Below are 21,605 nucleotides of genomic sequence, written 5' to 3' on the forward strand. Positions count from 1 at the left end.
GTGGCAGGATAGCCAGCAATTCAGGACTGTTAAACTATCAAAACCTCTTGAGAAATGTACGGTGTTGTAAATTTCTATTTTTCTTCCTGTTGTTGATTTTGTATTGTGGCTTTTCCTTAAGAGGGATGTGTGGTGACTATGTAATAGAGACTATCATGTCCAGATGTGATGATGCAGTGCAGTGTGCATCTCTACTTCCAGGCCAAAGATGGACCACTAATGAATCTATTAGCTGTATCTTGACAATGGGAGGCTGGACTCTCTGCCATTGTCCATGCCTGCAATGATGAACATGTGATTGTTTATTAAGAGCCATGCAATAGTAATAATATAGGGGAATTTGGTGAGGGGAGGAGTTTTGGGGAAGGGATGGGGAAGGGGAAATAGAAAAGAGAGAAAAAGAAAAGAAGGAAGGAAGGAAGGAAGGAAGGAAGGAAGGAAGGAAGGAAGGAAAAAGGAAGGAAGGAAGGAAGGAAGGAAGGAAGGAAGGAAGGAAGGAAGGAAGGAGAGAGACAGACCATCTGGGACTCTAACTGGTGCTCCGACTTGGTTTGTTTGTTTGTTTTAATTTTCTCTCCAAACCCTCTGGAACTATATTCTACTCATTCTCAGTGTTGTCTGGGGGGATGGGCAGGTGACCTCCAGACAGGCCTGACAGGCTAAGCTCTGGGCTACACAGCTCTAGAGCTGACCCAGTATGGGCAGGAGAGAGCCAGTGCTCTGAGGCTGAATCACAGAATGCACAGGTGCAGCCTATAGCTACCTCAACAGGAATGCACATCTCTTAAATAGCTGCTTCAAACCTCAAGATTCACTGATTAGAAATGTCAGACATCTAAGGGTATGAGGGCTACACAATTTGTCTGCCACTCCACCCAGCTGACAGACACTGCTTAGCCCTTGTCCCACACAATTTCCCTTCCAGACCGGGTTTCACAGGCTAACATATGTAAACAGACAGAAAGGACACAATGATACTGATGGGATGGTCTGATACACACAGTGAATGTATCTTTGCAGACCAAGGAGAGCAATGAAAACAGCATGCTGAATCAGCATGATGCATACTGTGTCTGCGGCCTACTCTAGTAGTAGAAGTGAGAGATGAAGTATTTTACTGGCTCTGCCACACTAATCCAGAGCAATGTTCAAGGAAAGCCAGATTAGGAATTTCCCTAAAGTCAAAATAACTTTCTCTGTATATGTAAGGTTCTCTGGTTCTTTAAAACTATAGAGAAAGTGTTTCACAAAATCATTCTCCAGGATATGAGCCACCTAAGGACACCCATCATGGGAAGAGTGGATCTTGGGCTGAGGAAATCCCCAACAGGCATTGGCTATAAAGCTGGAAAGACTAACCAAGGTGCATGCAGCCATTTCCATTATTTCCTTGGGTTGCAAAATTGCCCACCCCAGGCCTCCTGTGGGCTGCTTCCTGCCAGAGCTCTACAATCTTTGGTGACTCAGTACAACCATCTGCCTAGAACTTGCAGTTGTCTGGGAGAGGAAAGAGAGAGCAAACAAAGTGCTGGGGCTAGAAGCCCACTGTCTTGGGGGAGAACCTTACCCTCCAATGCATATTTCATGTCTTGGGCAAAAAGATGCCACATCACTTCTGCGCTGACTTTCCCCACATTCAACTCCTGAGGAAACCTGGATGAAAGGAGAAGTCACAGTCAGAGAACACCACAAGAGCCATTTGGTTTGCTTCATTCCAAGACAAAGGTGCTTAGGTTTTGAAAAATCATACTGAACAGGTCTAGGTTCAATCTGGAGAAAAGGGGCCCAGGGGACAATGGCAGGATAATGGGAGGACCTCCCCCGGCAAAGAAAAGTGGGCCCCCCCAAAAAAAAAAGTGGGAGAGGAAGCCCATGAGCCAGAAAACTGAGGCCCAAAGGAAAAGGGGTGAAGCTGGAACACAAGCCCAAGCTGTATACGCTAGATGAGAAAGGACAGGGCTGTGGTCTGTTGAAAAGGCAATTTCAGCGGATGGATGACACACAGACACGTGGTCTCTGGCCTGGAGCTCCCGTGATAGCCACAGGCCCCAAAGCCTCTCAGGGAGGCTGGTTCAGCTGGGCAAGCCCCTACTCCCCAGTATGTTTCCACACCTGTCTCCAGAAACAGTTTACCCCGACAGATACAAGGGAGAGAAGGACAGACGGACGGACAGGAGGAAGAGGTGGCACTGCAAACATACAGAGATAGGAAAGAGACTGTTAGATGGACGGACCAATTACCGACAAGACGGGGCTAGGCAGCATAATACTTACTGGTTAAGAACAGGTGTGTAGGAGTTCTTATCTTCCTCTATGATGGACACAATGAGTGTGATCAGTTTGGGCCAGAAATCCAGGTTCCGGATGCTGGGGCCTTGTTCCTCTGGAGGGAGCTCCTGCTTCTTGTTGCAAGGGAGACAGTGGAAGAGAAGGAGAGTCACGGTAGAACCAGGTGTGTCTCAAATCTTTCTCCTCTAGGCTCTAAAGGACCCTTCGACTCCTAGTCTCTACAAGACTGGTCCTGTTCTGTGACAGGAGATTCTTGGACATGAAGAACCCAGCCCTCGAGAATTTCCCTTCCCAGCTCCCAGGCACTGTTCTGACAAGCTCAGTCAGCCCAGGAGAACTTCAGGTGGCCACTGTCATTTCTCCGTTGTTATGATTAGGTGACTACAGACAACTTTGAAAGTTACATGAAGGAATTTCAAAAAGTTTGTGGAAAACAGAATTAAAAGATGAACTTATTTTGGCAAAAAAGAATTTGGAAATCCATACATAGATTTTCCATAACATACATTTCTTTGAACTTTTTGAAGGACGCTTGTATATTTGCTCACAAAACTAGGAAGTCAATGAGGAAAGAGCACTCTGCTGCTTCTTAGGTATAGCCTAGAACGAACACTCAACACATATTTGTTGGACTGACAGAAATCTACTTTGCAAGTGGATTTTCTTGCAAATATATGGTCAATAAGACAGTACTAAGGCAGACATTATATATCAGAAACTGGGCTGAAAAGGGAAGCCCTGTCTTTGAAATAAGGAGTAAGCGGTGGTGGTAAAAAAAAAAAAAAAAAAAAAAAGTATCCTATTGAAAGATTCTGGAAAAGTGTACTAAACTTCTGGGTACTGAGTTGGAATGCCAAAAACAGCAGAAGCATCTTAACCTCACAGCAGGACAGGGTAAGCATTCCTAGTCCCCCGATGAATATACCTAAGACAACCATGCAAACAGAATGGATCAGAGTGAAGAGTTGCCTGTCCAAGAGCCAGTGGCTCAGAAAGACAGTTACAGATTTCAGAAAAAGGCAATCCAGAACATACAGGGGTCAGAACAACTTGAGAGGGGTAAGAAATTAAAACTGAGATGGGTGAAGAACTCACCTATTCAACCTGTGAACTGTGTTAAAATTTGGTTTACTTTTTTCAGCACCAAAGTCAAGTGTACTATTGCATTTCTGTTCAGCTCTGATGTCACATTTTATCTAAGGGCTCCTCTCTAGCAATAAATGACTGCTCCACCACTTACCCTCAAGAATATCAAAGACTCTTCCTGAGTTCCTTTCCACTGCTAGACAAGAGCAAAGGAAAGCCGAGGCTCCAGAGAGTCACTGACAACTAGTCTATCTGATCCAAACCTCTTACCAGCTGGTACTGGTGGCTGTATAGGTCATGACAGTTGTTGAAGATATATTCGTATGTAGAGTTCAAGCAGGCCTTCACACAATCCCTTACCACCTGGCTGGCTCTTGGAGGGCTCTGCAATTCTTGTACCTGAAAATTAGAGCAAAAATATGAGCTGAGGGTTCTGCTAAATTAGGTGGGCTAGCCTCTTAGCAATCCAGGAAACCTTATTCTAGACTTCTCTGGAAGTCCTGGGATCTGGCCCTAGCATGAAATCAGCAAGGTCACTGATGAGCCTATCCTCCCTGATCTGTGGCCTATGTACCCTCTTTCCTAAGTAACCCAAGGAACAGCTGAACTGAAACGCAAGCTTGAGGTCATGAATCCTGTAGCATCATATTCTGCTCAGTGACCCTCATCCTCCAGGTCCTGTGGTCAAGGCCCAGCCCAGCACAATGCAACCCAGTCTACCCTTTACCTTCATTCTGAAGAAAGTAATGCTGGTCAGCAAATCCACTGTGGACTTTAAGTCCTGAAGTCGCTCGGGGCTCCCAGCCGGGAAATTGTTCTATTGTAGATCAAGCACATGTAAGAAAGGAACAGAAGAATATGAAAAAAATTCCTGGCTCAAAGTAATGAAATCAAGCTCCCCTGTTGCTGGGATTTTTGCTACTTGCTGAGCTGGGAAAAAAAAAAAAAAGAGGCAGTGTTACAGGTCTCCCTCTTGTTTACTGACAAAAGGGGGTTACTATTCCACTGCCCATGGAGCAACATATCCTCCCTCCAACCATATTTCTCATGCACTGTGTAAGCATTGGTACAAATGAATAAACAGACACACAAACTTTTCTTGGATAAGGATTCTTATACCCAAACAGTGAGTTTTCAAAGATTAAAATCTACCTGTATATCCTGGAACATAAGTGGAGCCATACTACAGACAAACTGAGGCCTAAACACTCAGCGTCCGGCTCTTCTGCTCTGGAGCCAGTAGATGGCAGAGCTCTGAGCAGAACTGCTTTCGGAAGTTCCTTAGGAATGTTCCATGTACCTAATTGGACTCTCTGTGGAATGAGCTTCCAGAGGAAACAACCATGGAGAGCTGAAAGGAGATGCTCCCCACACTCCAATTTCAAGGTCAGTGGTTTGCATCTGTCAATGACTACTTATATGCCAAATAGAAGATATACAGTAAACTATCCATTATTCATGCAAATGGAGGGCACTGGAGGTATGGTTCATTAAAATCTTACTTCTTTTCAACTCTGAGGCTGCTTTTGTACTCACTTGTAAGTATGTGCCTGCTGTCGGTTCTGGAAATTTACAACATTTTAAGGAAGTAAAAAAGGCATTTTACAAAGATCTAACTCAGGAGAAACTGAGAAACTGCCCTTTTCCTTGTCTTGTCTCATCCCAGGTACCCTTCCCTCTCACCCCCTTCCACACCTACTCCATTAATTTCCTTCCTCCAAAGGACTGAATGCAATCTCTGATACAAACAACCTGCCCAAGTCAAATTACTCTCTTCCTCTACCCAGATTTTCATACTTCCCCAGAAAATGAGGAAATTATGGAAAAATACATAAAGGAAATGTAATTGTGTATCTCATTTTAAAAAGGGCATTTCTGGAAGAAATTTTCTCAGGAATTCTCAGGAAATGCCTAATGAGAATGTCATCCAAGTTCGGTGGAATGGTGAGTGGGATGGAAAGCCAACTGTGTATTCAAATTGAGCTATACTGGCTATTCACATACTGGAGCTGCAAGAATCAGACATTAGTGGCATTATCAACTTGGATGAATGGGATGGCACAGACCAGTCGTCCCCATCTCGGATCTTCATGGTCACTGCTGTTCTGAGCTCGGTATCACCTATCATCCCGCTCACAGCCATGGCCTCACCTACCCTGTATGTAGAGAGGTCAATCCTCAGTGAGTTGTGGAGCTGGTCCAGAAGTTTCACAAATCTCTCTTTCTGAGGGGGAGAAATGAATAATGGAAATAAGCTGCTCTGAATCATCCTGGAGTACAGCAGAGAGAGTAGTGAATGTAGGAAGGAGAAAACTGATTGGTGACACAACCTACCCTGTCCCTGTCCATGGGGAGAACAACAATGCAAAGCAAACACGGACACATGGTGCAGTGCCCTGGCTTAGCACCTCTGTCCCACAGGAGGAAGCCTCATCCTAACCAGGGGAAAGCCAGGGCCCTGAGAAGGGAAATCTCTCTTTCAACACACAGAACCATAGGTCATGACAAGTGCATTTTGATCTCTTTGGGACTGTAACTCATCTCAGATAAAAGGAAACCCTAACATGTTCTCCAGTTTGTTCCTGGATCGGAGGTCTTTTGATTTATGTTGGTGTAGCTCATAACAGTAACATAACTATGATGAAAAGAAGAATCTGGACAACGACTAGGAAGGCATGAAGGGGTCTCTCTTTAAACCATATCCTACCTAATTTCCCTTCATGTATGATTTTAATCTATACTTTTAAAAATACATGTAATACACTTTCCATGAAGAAGTATGATTAGCTCTGGAGTCAGGTATCAGTATGTTGTTGGCACTGATTATATAGTTGGATATTAAGTTAATACTTAACGGGATAAGATGATTTAACTGGTTTAATCAATTACACTCATTCAGTTACAGAAACACTCTACAACAAAAAAAAAGTAATTGGTCACAGAAGACAGGGATCAAAGGCTCAGTGGATTACGGGGTTGTTGATAATTTTATCACTAGAAAGGTAACCTTTGTGGTGGGTCAAAAATAGTTCATCCAGTTTGCATTGAATTTATATCAGATGAAATTCTGAGTGATGATTGGACTCTCAGGTACTTAACACCAAAAGAGCATACTCTGGATAGAAGAAAGACGGGTTCAGGTACCCCTGGCATCCTCACTTAGACATAGGTCCCACATGAACTTACACAACAAATCTGCCACAGAAAGACTGTATGGTTTTAAGAAAGATTGTTTATGGATCTGAAGAACTGAGCACGATGACTCGATCAAGTTGCTGACCCACAGAGGTTATGCCCTTAACCCAGCTGGCACTTCCCTCTCTAAACATGAGTTTACAAATTCTCCAGCTCTCTAATTCCAGTGGCCCCGCTTCCCATCCAGCTCCCTGCCTGTAAAGATCACAAATTCTCCAGCTCACTTATGTCAAATTAGTCTTGCAGCCTGTCAATCCATTTACAAGGAAAAAGATAAAGGTCCATCTAGCAAGGTGGCAACTACCTGAATTTCTACCATAACAATAAACTCCATATAAAGAAAAATCAAACTACTGATAACAAATACATATGCTCTTACGTCACACTCACCCCAAAATTAGAGGCTGCAAAGCGGTCAGACGCGGAGACATTGGTCGAAGCGGTTGTGTGGGCATAGTAGGCATTTATGTTGGCCAGTAAGGTGCTCATCACTGCCGGCACACCAGGACACATGTACTTAGATGACAAACACGCAAAGTGCCTAAAAAACACAGCATCTTCAGCATCTAAGACCCTCAGGGCAGGAAGCAAAGGTCAAACAGAAACTCAAAAAGAGGTGGGATGGACATTGTGGTATAGTGCAGTAATGCCACCATCTAAGATGCCCACATTCCATACTGCAAGTGCCTAACTGGAGTCCTGGCTATTCTGAACTTCCAATCCAGCTTCCTGCTAGTGTGCCTAGGATGATGACCAAAGTATGTGAATTCTTGTCACCCACCCAGGAGACCTGGTGGGTTCTAGGCCTGATCTAGCTCAGCTCTGGCTACTGCAGAGTGAGTCCGTGTTTGAAAGTTCTTTCTTCATTTCTGTCTCTGTCTCTGATGGTCTTCCTTACATATAAGAAATCTCTGAGAAAAATAAAAATGAAAAAAAGCAGTTTGTAGACTAACTGAAGCACAACCAGGGTAACCTCTACCATCTGCTTACCCAGGGCTGCTTCCCATAAACAGCTCTAGGGGAGGGCTCATCCAAGATAAGCCACTCCACTTCTCAAAGAAGTCAGAATTCCTGGTATACAAATATCATCAATTCCTTACAGTTTAGTGTCCTCTCTGATCATAGACCAGTCTGAGTTAGCTTGTCTGGTCACACACATGCATGTGAGCACATATGCCCTGCGTACTCAGGCCTGAGCAGTTTGTCCTTACATTCCCTCCATGTCCACCTCCTCCCCTACTCCTGAACTCTGGGATAGACAGATAGCCTTCTTCCTGAGTTACTAACACAGTCCCTTGCTACATGTATCTTCTTTGTCTTGGGGGAATAGATCTACACCCAGTACAAAGAAGAAAGTAAGGAAGCATGGCTTACGACTCCACAAAGACCTGCCCATCACATCAATGTGCCCCAAAGACAAGTAGCCCCTCCCCAGAGTCCCAAGGGAGCCTCACGTCATGGCCTGATATATGGATTCGATGCCATAGCGCATCGCAAATTCATCCACAATTTCCTGGGCTGTCTCATCGAAGTACACCTTCCAGGCATCATCCCCTCGAGCCTCCGGGATCCGGACTCCTCCACTGCCCTGGATATCTGTGAGGTGATGGAAAAGGTTCTGCAAGGAGACAGGGCAGAGGGAGGAAAAGGTTAAACACACCATCACACTAAAACAAAACCTGGTGGGAAAGTTGAGGAGGCAAAGCAGGATTCGGGAGAAACTGTGTCCTTCCAGTCGCTGCTCAGCTCCTCCTGTGGCCTCAGTGAAAGAGAATGGAGTCTGGGCTCAGTCACTTGGGTGGTCCAGGGTAGCACAATGAGCCCAGCATCAAAAACTAACAGATCTTGGAACCATCTGCTAAACCTCCTGATGGTCAAGGGCCCATTTTCTGGTTTCAAGCCCCCTGCCTACCAAACGCCGGCTCACCTCATGGAGACATGTGTACTGCACGTGGTACGGGGCCACCTTCTCCTCCCCTTTGATCTCCACACTGATCTGTAGTCGGATAGCCCCTGAGACAGCTGACTTGTCTGTTCTCTTCTCTAGGAAGGAAAGAAAACGATGAATGACACCAATGCAATTACAGAGGGCAGAGACAGCCCCATCCTCACTAGACCCAAGATGGCACTGACCCAAGGGTAGACTTAACAAAGTGCAGTCACTCCAGAGACCACACACACCCCCGAACTGACTGGGTGAGGCACAGGAGCAGCTGGGGGGCAAAAAGCATGAGGAGGAGTATGAAGATTAAAGGGGCTGGAGTTAGTGCCAGAGACTGTCAGTCCTCCATCCTTCACCCTACCAATGGTTACTTCTGTAGGCAGGACGGGTAATCAGATACATGCTTCAGGGATTGGCAGTTCTGCTAAATGGGCATCTTCCCAGACGTCTCTTTATGCTCTCCCTTCCCAGCAACTTTGGCTGGTTGTTTTCTCACCCAAGTTGTACCAGACATCCATCTCGCCACTCAGGGTCCGAACTTCAATGATGGTTTGGCCAAGGAAATCATCGGACTCTCGCTTGAGCCTCTGCTTTACTCTGGACTTGATGTCATCATCCTCATCCCACACACGCACCTTAATGCGGTCAGAGGAATTGTGGCACTCACTGCAAGAGAAGTTGGTGAGCTGTTAGGGACAGAATGAGCAGAGCCCACTCTTATGACATCCAGTCCCCTCCCTCAGAGTTCCATCCACTATCCTTGAGGCTGTGGAAGAGGAGCAAGGGTCAGAGCGCAGTGACACTAAAGGCCTGAGTGAGCCAGGCTATCTTACCAATCCTCACCCTAGGAGATCTATATAGCATTATCTAGTCATTTGACCACGACTAGGGAAAGGAGGAGAAAGAGTAATTAGGGTCAATTTTCACTTCTTGGCTATTACTTATTTCTTTTTTAAAGATTCATTTGTCTTTATTTGAAAAGCAGAGTCACACAGAGAGAAAGAGAGACACAGAGAAATCTTTCATCTGTTGGTTCACTCTCCAAATGGCTACATACACTGGAGCTGAGCTGGTCCAAAGTCAAGAGCCAGGCGCTTTCTTCAAGTCTCCCACGCAGGTGCAGGGACCCAAGGACTCCAGACTTACTCTACTGCCTTCCCAGGCCATTAGCTGGGAGCTGGATCAGAAGCAGAGCTGTGGTGACTTGAACCAATGTCGATAAGGAATGTTGATGCTGCCAGCTGAGGCTCAGCCCCCTACGTTACAGCACCAACCCCTCAATTTTGATTTTTCTTTTTTTTAAAAGATCTTTTATTTGAAAGACAAAGGCGGGGGGAGGGAGGAAAGGAGAGAGAGAGAGAGTGAGAAAAATAAAGAGAAGTCTTCCATCTGCTGGTTCATTCCCCAAGTGGCTGCAATGGCAAGAGCCAAGGTGATCTGAAGCTGGGATCAGAAGAAGCCAGGAGCCGTCTACGGCCATACCATCCTGAATGCACCCGATCTCATCTGATCTCAGACGCTAAGCAGGGTCGGACCTGGTTAGTACTTGGATGGGAAAAGAAGCCAGAAGCTTCCTCCGGGTCTCCCTCATGCATGCTGGGGCCCAAGCACTCGGCCATCTCTGCTGTCTTCCTAGGCCATTAACAAGAAGTTTGGTTGGAAACAGAGCTACCAGGACTTAAACCAGTGTCCCTATGGGATACCAGCCTCACAGAGTGAGGATTACCTTATTACACCACTACATTGGCCTCCAATTTTGACTTTTTATACAGCTAGCAATACCAACAGGAAAAAGCTAGATATGCCACAAGCTCTAAAAAGTAGAGTCTGAGATATGAAATCAGTAAAGGAGTTTACTACCATGGTAGGCATGTCTTGCCACCTCTGCTTAGCTTTCTAACTTCTTCATCATCAGGTGGTGGTGGTGGTGGCAGCGGCCGAGGTGCCCATAGAGGGCTTGAGGGCCAGAGCAGCCCCTGTGGAGACCGGGGCAGGCAGGAAGTGGGATGGCACCAGGGCTGTAAGCCAAGGTGCCATGGCTGTGGGCAGGGCTCAGATGCGGGCCCTGGAGAATCGCTGAGATGTTGGGTCCCCAACCTCGTCCTTCCTGCTGCACCCAGTGCCCTCCAGTGGCGATGCCACAAGCCACTGCGGGCATGGCTCCAGCAGAATGAAGGGTTTAGGTGTAAAGTACTTGGCAAACCGAAAAGGAGTCCAGCTCCTTGGACCGTTGAACCTAACTTCTCCATCAGCTATCTGTGCTTGGTGAACTTCTATCAACCCCGCCGTCCCCCTGGATTGCTACCCCTCTTTCAATATTTTTTTTGGAGAAGGGAGTATTCCCAGGCATTTCTTTCATCCCATCCTCCCTAAAAGTTCTTCTCTGGGCCCTATGATCTTACCCTCAAGTTACACTCACCAGAATCTGCTGCTCCTTTTCCTATATCCTCATAATACTGCTCTACAGAAAGATAATATACAATAAGGTTCCTGAAGTGAAGGGACAATCTTATGGCTGTGTCTTGTATGGAAATAGAAAGTTAATAAATTATTTACTAAAACTGGCAGGGGGTGGGAGGAGAGGAAATGAAAACACAGCCAGCTCACTTGAATTTAACCATAAGGAACCTTTCAGATTTTCACAGAAATAAGCACTTCTGCAGTAACTGCTGTCCCAGGACTGCAGATTTGTTTACTATACTCCAATCTTTTTCTACATGAGTTCTCCAAAGCGCCAACAGAAGACCTGGAAGCAGTGAACCTAGTTAGCTGCTTCAGGTCCAAGGTCCTGATCCCCAGCCTTGGGAGAGCAGAAAGCCACCCGGGTTCTCTATCAGTCCATGTCTTTAGATCAAAGTTTGCCTTTAAAAAAAATAAAATGTATTTGTTTTATTGCAAAGGTAGATTTTCAGAGAAAAGGAGAGACAGAGGAAGATCTTTCATCTGCTGGCTCACTTCCCAAATGGCCACAACAGCTGCCCTTGAGTCCCTCCAAAACCAGGAACTTCTTCTGGGTCTTCAATGCAGGTGCTGCGTCCCAAGGTTTTGGGCCATCCTCCACTGCCTTCCTAGGCCACAAGCAGAGGACTTGACCAGAAGTAGAGCAGTAAGGCCTAGAATCCAGCACCCATATGAGATGTTGGATCTTGCAGGTAGAGGATTAACCAGTTAAACCATTGCACTGGCCCTGAGTTTGCCTGTTTTCAATAACCACCCTTTACTATCTCATGATATATTCTAAGAAAGTGAGATAGTAGAAACAGTAATAGTAAACTGAGGCAAGCATAAAGAAAATCTTCACTAGAAAAACAGAAATTTTTCCAGAGCCTGGATTTTCATCTCCACGCCAGAATTACCAAGGTGTAAAATAAGGGCATTCTTCCCTCACTCTACTCAAACAGTCTCAACTTTTCTGAACAAAGTAGAAAGGATGGGAGGTACAACAGGGCAGTCAGCCCCTGGTTTTGACAGTGACAAAATCTTCCTAGTGTTAGGAAAAGAAGTATGAGGTACATTAGGACCAGTTTACCAATCCTGTTAAGGATGAACATGGGTAAAGAACCCAGAAACAGAACAGCTGCTACCCCAAGTGCAACATGTGAGAAACAGGACTTCTCCACTCTCCTTGCCCAACCTCAGGACTCACATCCAGAACAGTAGGAAGTGATGCTGTTCCCCTCAAACACATAGAACTCTGCAACTTACAAATGGAACTTCTCCTCCCAAACAGGATTCAAGTTTCCAAAAATAGTCTTGGTACGCTTCTTGGTTTTTCCAACTTGCACAGTCACATAAGGGTCACTGGATCCTGTTTTATCCTTTGCTTGTAGGCCCTGGGCACACACCACTGCAAGCCAAGCACACATAGGAAGCTTCAGAGTACACACTGGAGCAAGCCAGAAACCCACAGCACTATGCACATGCTGTTCGTCTTAAAGCAGTCTCTCTCTGCTCCCCTATAGCTACATTTAGTCCCAGGTCCATAGGCTTTTCCTTAAAGTGTAACCCAAGAGTCCCACTTCCCCACTGGAGCCCTAACATTTATGCCTGTATCAGCCCTTTTCATCTCTGATATACACATATTTTAGTCACACCTATCTAGTTTGTAAACCACTGGTTAACTATTCCCTGTCACCTGTCTGCCCCTCTTTCCAAATTCAACCTCTTATAATATCCAACTGTTGGCCTAAAGTGTTGGGTTGCTGTCGGTTTCTTGAATTAGGGTTTCTATTGTTGCTATTGTTGGCAGCTGTCAGTCTTGCCTCACCCAGCACCTGGACTTAACGAAGGGAACGAAAGTGGGTCTCTTTTTTCCCCTAGATCTATCTTCTTTCTCTCCAGTTCCTTTCTCCTTTGCATTCAGAATGTCTCTTCCCCCAGTAGTTCCCCAGAATCCAGACCTTTGTGCCCCTCGGACTTCAGCCCACTTACCAGTGATGGTAATCTTGGCTGACCATTTGGAGGTGCCATCTAACACACTCTGCTTGACTGCTTTCATTTGCTGCACATGGGCAACTTTGCTCACTGAGAAGACGTCCCGGATAACTTCAAAAATCTCTGGCTTGTTCCGCTCTCGGATCTTCATGCGGTCTTTCATGGCCATGATAATATTCTGGGTCCGGTCCTCGGCTCCATGTTTGCAGCTCTTTTCTGCAGCCCCTAAAGGATGAGCCAAAGCAGAAATGTAGAGCTAACCCACAGGCCACCTTCCAGATCACAGAGAGACTAAGAAACAAGACCTGCAGAGGCTACAGGACAGTTGAACTTTCATGTGGCTGGAGTTGTTCTGGAAAGAATGTAATCACTAAGTGACATACTCTCCAGGCAGTGGAGTCTAAAATACAATTCAAGAGTAGCAAAATCTTGATCATTGCTCTGGAGCTTTTTTACACTCTTCTACTTGAATATATGCTGAGACTTTTCATCAACTTTGCAAGTCTAGGATCAAACTATCACCAACAGGTGTCCCGGTTGACTAGGAGTGGAGGGAGTGACCACTGCAATGCCACCAATGTCACTCAGCTGCAAAGCATGATACCAATCCAAGAAGTTGTCATGAGACCTGGTTTAGCTTCTTCTATGGCTCCAATACCTTTACACTCAGAAAATAGCCTGATGTTCAATGAGAAAAGAATGCCCTTTGATGTCAGGCTTGGGTTCAAGTTCTGGCTCTACCATTCCTGGTTTGATAAGGCAGTTTCTTCTATGAGGAGTTAATGGTGCCTAGCTCTCAGGGTTACAATATGCATCACTTCAGACAGTATAATTGAAGCACCTGGCCCAGTGCCTGGAACTTAGCAAGTACTCAGTAACTGGTCAATACTGTTGTTACAATCATCTTCACTATGGTATGACCAAAAGCCATCTTCCACAGCCATGGTTTCATCCAGCTCAACAACAAGGTTTCTTAGAGGAGCAGCTGGAGCCCATTGTTTTTTCCTACAGGCTGAATCTGATTTATTTCTGTACAGGTTTAGACCGTCAGGCTGAAAACTTAAAGGCCAATCTCTGCATCCTAAGCCTAGAGGCAGGGAAAGCACATTCCTGACCATGGAGGCTCACAGAAGGGCACTGCATTCTACTCTGTACTCTGCAGAAGCCCTTAGACAGATAATATGCTCTGACAAGAGAAAACAAGCCTAGGCTGCATTGCCACTTAGCAAATCCCATGCAAGATGCTATTTCCATGGGCTGGGGCCTCTGGAAGGTTCTGGAGAAGAGCTTAGACATCCCAGCCACAGAGCAGCATCTTTTTAGAGGGTTCCCAACAAGCAGCTATATAGCTAGCCTGTTGCTAGTTCTCAAGGCCATCTGGCACACAAGCTTGCCACTCCCTAATGCAGGGTTTGGGCAATGTCAACAAAGACATTTGTCTCCAGACTATCTTCTCAGAGCCCATTTCTTTGGTTGACTTTATCCTGTCTTCATTTTTACTGTAGCCATGCAATTGGCACCAATCTAGGGCTTCCCATAGAAAAGTTTAAGTGAAGAATTCCTCAAGGCCTCTCCTGGGGCCACAGTATCTTTTTGGGATAATGAAGTGCAATGGGTCTGAAGGTGATCTCTCCTTCTCCTACAGCAATCCTTAAAGCTTTCACAGCTATGGTTTGGCCTGGAGTGACACTGGGAACATCTGGGAGCAGAATACTTGCCTCCTGCCCTTACCTACCTCCCTTGCTCTTCCCGGGGTCCAACCATTGTGAAGGTAAGACCAGCAGAAGGGAGCCAAACAGACAGAAACCTTGAGTACTACCACCTCTTCCAACAGTAACTTATTTTCCTGTTCCCATTCTCCCTACTGCATCTTGGTGGCCAAAGTCCCATGTTTAGCCAGGGCCTTGAGAATCGGACACACTTTCCTAACAGACCTCTGTCCAATCCATATGAAACTTCTATTCTGGGCACTGTTGATCTCAGCAGACTCTTCTGCGAGGCCTAGAACCTCACAGAACTCATTTTCTTCTCATGAAAGTCTTTGATTAAGCATGCTCTCATCATTTGGACAGTTAGGTCACTATGCATATATAATATTGAATCTTGGTCTCCAGAATCAGTGAATTCTAGAAGAAATGTTAGCTCTACCAGAAGGCCATGAAGAACTCAAAAAATTTTCTAAAGGTGCTTAAGAGAGAATACTAGAAGATCTGTTATGTAGGAAGGTGGTGCCTCCTGATTCAGAACTCTACCATCTCTGAAAATGAAAAGCTTTCTGATATTAAGAATGATGGCTCAGCTATCCTGGCCCACTGCTGCTCCTGCTCCCCCCATCCCCATCCCACAGGGGCACTCACGTTGCAGGCAGTCAGCGTTGAGTAAGTCCTGGCACTTCTCATGGCACTTGACTCCACACTCGCTGCAGCGCATGCCCTGCCGGGCAATGCCCCAGAGCAGGCCTTCACATTCATAGCAGTAGGTTGGGGTACTAGCCGACCAGACTTCAAAGTTGTGGGGTGTGGTGCAGGAGATGGGGTAGATTAAGGCTTGCAGTGTTTTCTTATACACATGGGATTTCTGAAACACACATACCCATTTCCCAACTGAGACTTCATAGTTCTGCTGGGAGATGCATAAGCTGAAACTCTGTGGGTCCTCAAATTCTCCTCTGGCAATGGAGGAACTGCTCTAGCCTGGTCCAATCTGTAGCTTGGATTTGCAAAGAAGTCCCTAACATAGTGTGCCCCTGATCATCCAACTCAGGTTTGGCTGGACCCTGAGACTGAGGCTGTCCCAGCATCTATCTGCACAGTCTAGGAAAATCCTGAGTTCAGTGGCCACACCCTACAACATGAGACCCGGGTTAACTTCCTGGTCTGGATTCTTGTCTCTCCTCGTATGAGGAGGAAACTGAGATAAGACGTTACTGATCTGTCTCATCAATAATGTGTCCCACAGTGCTCTTGAATTCTCAGGCAGAAGGGATATAGAGATGGTCACCAAGGAACTTAAGAAAGCCCTTGGATCACTTACCAGCTCTTCATCCTTGAGAGAAGTACGTGTAGCCATTGCAGAAGTAATCCCTGCCTTCCGGGACTGGACCAGTGACTGTGAGACAAGACTTGTTATTAGCCCTAGTCACCAAGAGTTGGCAACGACCTGGAGAAGGAGCCTCAGTGACTAAGCACATTTGGTCATAACTCACTACTTTCTCTTTTTACTATCACTCACAGGGAAAGGCACTGGAACAAAAGTACCAGGTTAATATGTAAAATTTCAGGCTCTCAGAGGACTGTTCTCACAATGTCAGATGGTACTTCCTTCAGGGTATCCAGCACCCAAGGAGCTTCCCTTTCCCTCACCAAGTTTAGACATTTCATCATATAGAACTTCCTTATTTATAAAAAGACACAGAAAAAAATAAAAAGTTTGGGAAGCAGTAGGAAGCAGATGATTTAGAATGAGAAACATAGCCCTGTCAATGTCATGTTCAAAAACCATCACACAGAACTATTCCCCACTAAACTCTATTCTATTCCTTGACACTTCCTATGTCTAAACAACTCCCGGGGGCTGCAGAAGCCAACAGGGTATATGGCAAGTGGAAAGGACAACACAGCCTCAGTCAAAACAAGCAAGGCAGGGAGTTAAGTCTGACAGCTGAGGCTGCCCTGCTAGCTGGGTTCTTGTGTAAAGGGGTCTCACACACCCTGACAATCCCAAATTTTAAGGGCAGTTCCTCGAGAGGCATATGGTTTCCCAAAGTTAGTGCACATTGAACACAGAGGAGTAGTTGGGTTTGGGGGATGGGGAGTGAACCAAAATGATTTGGGATGAGGACTCTTAGAAAGGATGCGGAGGGACTTTGGAGACACTCACCATAGCCTGTGCAGAGGAAAGCAGAGAAAGGAACAACAAGATGTTAGAGCTCCCTCCCAAGGGCATGAAAACTTGTAAGGAAAGTGAGAAATTCTTTCCTATACTCCAATGTAAGTGATATATCCCAAACCATACTCCCCACCCCGACCATCTCTATCTATTAAAAACTATCTTTCACTCAAAGAGCTGGCCAAGGGCCAGAACTCAGAGTTCCTACTCTAAGGAGAATTACATACAGTGCACAGCAACACAGATTCAGGAAAACAAAAATTAATGCTTGCTGATAAGGAGAGAATGGAGGATGGGAAAAAATTCAGAAGAAAAAGACAAGATGGGAGATGATATAGGAAGGAAAGAAAATAATAATATAGAGATGACACTGAAATGTATCTTTAGCTACATGAAGAGCTAAGGAAAGAAGAGGCATGTTGGAAAGGAAGAAAAAAAGAGAAGATACACAAATAGCAGGAAATTTTAAAAGGAAAGAAAAAAAGAGATGAAGAGAAAACAGCATGTGATATTTCCATCCAACCAACTAAGAAAACAGAAACTGGTAGGGGAAAAAAGAACAGTACTGGAGAAGAAGCAATTGGAGTAACTAGTAAAGCCAGAATAGGAAAAAACAAAATAGGAGCAGAGTCGAGTCTTACAGAACCTTTCTACCTTCTTATATATGATCCTACAACTCGGAAATTCTTGGAGAGCCTGGATCCCTCATGTCCCCCCATGAGCCACAGGGCTGCAGAAAATTCTTTGAGCTGATCCTGTCTCGGAAGTTATGACTGTGAATGGAGCTTTGGATTGTCCTGAAGCCCCTGAGGTCAGTTTTCATTTCCAAGCCTGCCTGAATTCATGTCCACACAGTTTTATAGTTGCCGCCAGTGCTGGACACTAAGGTATATGAAGAGTTGAGAACAGGGTTGGGGAACCTTTTACCATCAACAGCCCTTTGGGCATTGATAACATACAGAATTATCAGCTTAAAAATTGGCTTGCTATAGATTTACTGCTTGAGTCTAGCCTACAGGTGCCTTGGTAGGACCAAACAAAATGATTCTGCGGGCCTCATCCATCCCTTGGGCCAGACATTTCCTGCCCCTGGTCTAAAGACTCCAAGTTTTGAAAAGAGACTTTATCCCTGAGCTCCAGGAGGATCTCAAGCTTCAGTCATGGTCATATGACACCATGCCCAACAGTCCAGGTCAAAGGTTAGTGGCTGCTTCCATTCCAGGCCATCAAATACTTTAAAGCTATCTAGAAAGTGCTATGTGCTTGGAGAAAGACAATGGAGCCCAGCTCTGAGGGACCAAATCATAAATGTTACAGGTAGGAGCTTGATCTAATGAGGAACCCAGTGCTTGGCCTAGAGAGTAAGGTAGAACAAGGTCCCACTGGAGCCACCCCTGTATATCAGTCAGGCTTCAGACTGACAATCAGACCAATGTGAGTCCCATAGGGACCAATGGCAGACAGCCTAAGACTGTTGCCTAAGCCTTCAGAAGAGTCCTCACTCACCAGATCACTGACAAGTGGCAGTGGCTTCTTTCTGCGTAGATCTGGCATGCTGTCAATGCCATACAGCCCTCCCGCTGGCCTGAGGAGAGAACACAATATATCAGGACCTTCAGCTTTGCCTTGAGTAAGTGGTACATTCCTTGTCCCTGCGGGAAGTCAAACTGACCTCCACCTTGTGCCTCTGAGAAGGGTAAGAAAATTAAAACGAGGGAAATAAAGCCATGGGATAGTAAGCCATGGAGTCTATTCTCATAATGGTCCTTAGTCTCGTAAGGTTTTATGCCAAAGACTGAGAGTTCTTTCACCCCATAGTCACAGTGTGAGGCCCATCTCCCTCTCCCTGCACCTGCATGGGAGACCTGGAAAAAGCTCCGGGCTCCTGGCTTTGGATAGTTCCTAAGCCTACCACTGGGACTATTTGGGGAGCGAACCAGAAAATGGAAGATTTAGTTCTGTGTCTTTCTCACATTGTATAATTCTGCCTTTCCAATACATAAACCCTTAAAAAAGGAAAGAACAATGGAGCACAAAGAGTCTGGCCTAGTTCTACGCATACATCAACAGGGACCAGAAGGAAAATTGCAGATTGGACAACTGGATGATTCTTATATTTCTTTTTGTATAACTATTATTTTTGTTGTTCTTTGCCTGTTCTTCCATAACAATCTACAATAAAATACAAGATGAACAAAAGAGAATGTCTTGTAGATTAGGTTCGATTTACTGTCTTATATTCAGATGACTTGCATTTTAGCTCCAATTCTACTAACTCATTACAGGTCCTTGTCCAAAATTCCTTCATTTTTGGGGCTTGATGCTTTAACATGAGGTGGATGAACTACAACATCTTTCTGGCCCTTAAAGGATGAAAGCTTGAGCCTTGATTAAAAGAACTCATGTATTTGATTGATTTATTGATTATTTAGTTATATATTTTATGCTTCAATTTCACAGGCTCTGGGACTTAACCTCCCTCCTTCCAAATCACTGATTTGTCCTCTATTATTACAATATTATAGTCCTTCATTCTGCTATTTAAGTGTATTCTGATACTGTAGGTATGGACAATGACAAACTTGAGCATAATATTGTCAAGATACATTTAACAGTTTCATTGAAAGTTCATCTTGATTTGGAAGTAGAGATGCATACTACACTGTATCTTCACATCTGAATATGACAGTCTCTATTGCACAGTGACTATACATCCCCTTAAATGAAAAGCCATAAAACAAAATCAACAGAAAGAAAAATAAAAAATGTACAACTTAAGTTAAATAACATGATACTTATGACCAAAGTGTCGCTGAAGAAATGAAAATCAAAAACCTTCTTGAAGAAAATAATGCTATTGTATAACCTATGTGTCACTGAAGAAATAAGGAAAAAAAAACCTTTTTTTTCAAGAAATGGAAATTAAAACAAAAATATCAAAACCAATGAAATGCAACAAAAAGGGTATTGAAAGGGACATTTATCTATAACATCAGGTGCTTACCTAAAATAAAAATATCTCAAATAAATTATCTAATAATGTATCCCAAGGACTTATTAAAATAGAAAAAAATGAATCAGGAGCAAGAAATTATAAAAACCACAGCAAAAATAAATGGAATGGAAGCTTAAAAACTACAAATTGCAACCAAAAAAGCCATTTTTTGAGAAGATGAGCAAAACAAACTTTTAGCTAGACTAGCAAAGAAAAGCAAAAGAGAAAAACCAAGTAAAATTAGAGATGAAAAATAAAACATAATAAAATAAACTAGTAAGACTGGGGTCTGGCATGAAACCCACCCTGTGTGCAGAGAGAAATAAAGAGGAAAGCATTAAAAAAAAAAAAAGAATAGCTATACCAACTCATTTTTCTTTTTCATTTGCCTGGAATATCTTATTCCCATCCTTTCATTTTCCACTAATCTTTGCTACTGAGATCTGCCCCCTATAGGCAACAGATAGATGGGCCTTGTTTTTTGATCCAGTCTGCTAATCCATGACACTTGATTGATGAGTTTAACTCCTTAACATTCAGAGTTAATATCAAAAGGTAGTAATTTGGCCTGTCATTTTAGCAAAGGGTTGTTCATTGTTTGATTTAGTATTCTGTTATTTTATTGGGACGCTCTCCACGTTTGCCTTTTGTTTTGGTAGGTGCTATTCCTTTTCTCGGTCGAGAGGACATCTTTAAGTATCATTTGTAGGGCAGGTCTGGAATAGTCAAGTTCCTTGAGCTTTTCTTTATTGTGGAAGAATTTTATTTCATTTTCAAAGATAAAGGAAAGCTTTGCAGGGTAAGTTATCCTGGGCTGATAATTTTTTTCCTTTTAGAATTTGGACTATGTCACTACATTCTCTTCTGGCCTGAGAGTTTCCTCAGAGAAGTCAGTAGTGAGTCTGATTGGGATTCCTCTAGATGTTAATTGACTTTTTTTCACATGCATATGTAAGGATTTTTGCCCTGTGTTCAACTGAAGAGTTTGATATTCAAGTGTCCTGGCAAGATCACTTCTGGTCAACCCTACTCGGAGTTTTGTGCCTCTCCTGTATTTTGTTTCCCAATTCTTTCTCCAAATCAGGGAAGCTATCCTGAATTATTTCATTGAATACATTTTTATTTTTATTTAAGATTTATTTAAATTTTTATTGGAAAGTCAGATATACAGAGAGGAGGAGAGACAGAGATCAAGATCTTCCGTCCGATGATTCACTCCCCAAGTGAGCACAATCGCTGGTGCTGTGCCAAGGAACTTCCTCCAGGTCTCCCACACAGGTGCAGGTTCCCAAGGTTTTGGGCCATCCTCGACTGCTTTTCCAGGCCACAAGCAGGGAGCTGGATGGGAAGTGGGGCTGCCAGGATTAGAACTGGCACCCATATGGGAACCTAGCACATACAATGCAAGGACTTTAACCGCTAGGCTACAGTGCCGATCCCTGAATATATATACATATATATTTTAAAGATTTATTTATTTTTATTGGAAAGGCAAATATACAAAGAGGAGAGAGAAAGATCTTCCATCCGATGGTTCACTCCCCAAGTGGCCTCAATGGCTGGAGCTGAGCCAATCCAAAGCCAGCAGCCAGGAACTTCCTCTAGGTCTCCAACACAGGTGCAGGGTCCTAAGGGTTTGAGCCATCCTCCACTGCTTTCCAAGACCACAAGCAGGGAGCTGGATGGGAAGCAGGGCCGCCAGGATTAGAACCGGTGTCCATATGGGATCCCAGCGCGTTCAAGGTGAGGACTTTAACCACTATGCTATCGCGCCAG

The 21,605-nt window shown here is 44.5% G+C and overlaps 1 protein-coding gene across 3 annotated transcripts in view; it reads right to left on the minus strand.

The window, feature by feature from the left end:
* Nucleotides 1-21,605, minus strand: part of UNC13B (unc-13 homolog B) — a 190,335-nt gene that overhangs the window by 12,251 nt on the left and 156,479 nt on the right. For 2 of the 3 annotated variants that reach the window (XM_041004543.1, XM_041004544.1), the window contains 14 exons: nt 18,341-18,419; nt 15,980-16,054; nt 15,304-15,523; nt 12,944-13,171; nt 12,218-12,359; nt 9,009-9,178; nt 8,498-8,613; nt 8,025-8,188; nt 6,961-7,111; nt 5,531-5,599; nt 4,103-4,192; nt 3,646-3,774; nt 2,275-2,402; nt 1,568-1,653 (listed from right to left, as the gene is read on the minus strand). In XM_041004543.1, the coding sequence (XP_040860477.1) occupies nt 1,568-1,653; nt 2,275-2,402; nt 3,646-3,774; nt 4,103-4,192; nt 5,531-5,599; nt 6,961-7,111; nt 8,025-8,188; nt 8,498-8,613; nt 9,009-9,178; nt 12,218-12,359; nt 12,944-13,171; nt 15,304-15,523; nt 15,980-16,054; nt 18,341-18,419 (1,847 nt within the window). The remainder of the gene's footprint in view (nt 1-1,567; nt 1,654-2,274; nt 2,403-3,645; nt 3,775-4,102; nt 4,193-5,530; nt 5,600-6,960; nt 7,112-8,024; nt 8,189-8,497; nt 8,614-9,008; nt 9,179-12,217; nt 12,360-12,943; nt 13,172-15,303; nt 15,524-15,979; nt 16,055-18,340; nt 18,420-21,605) is intronic. The other variant, XM_041004545.1, reaches the window with a different exon arrangement.

This window comes from Ochotona curzoniae, unplaced genomic scaffold (genome assembly GCF_017591425.1).
Source record: "Ochotona curzoniae isolate NIBS_2020 unplaced genomic scaffold, NIBS_Ocur_1.0 scaffold_3208, whole genome shotgun sequence".
Taxonomy (NCBI): Eukaryota; Metazoa; Chordata; class Mammalia; order Lagomorpha; family Ochotonidae; genus Ochotona; species Ochotona curzoniae.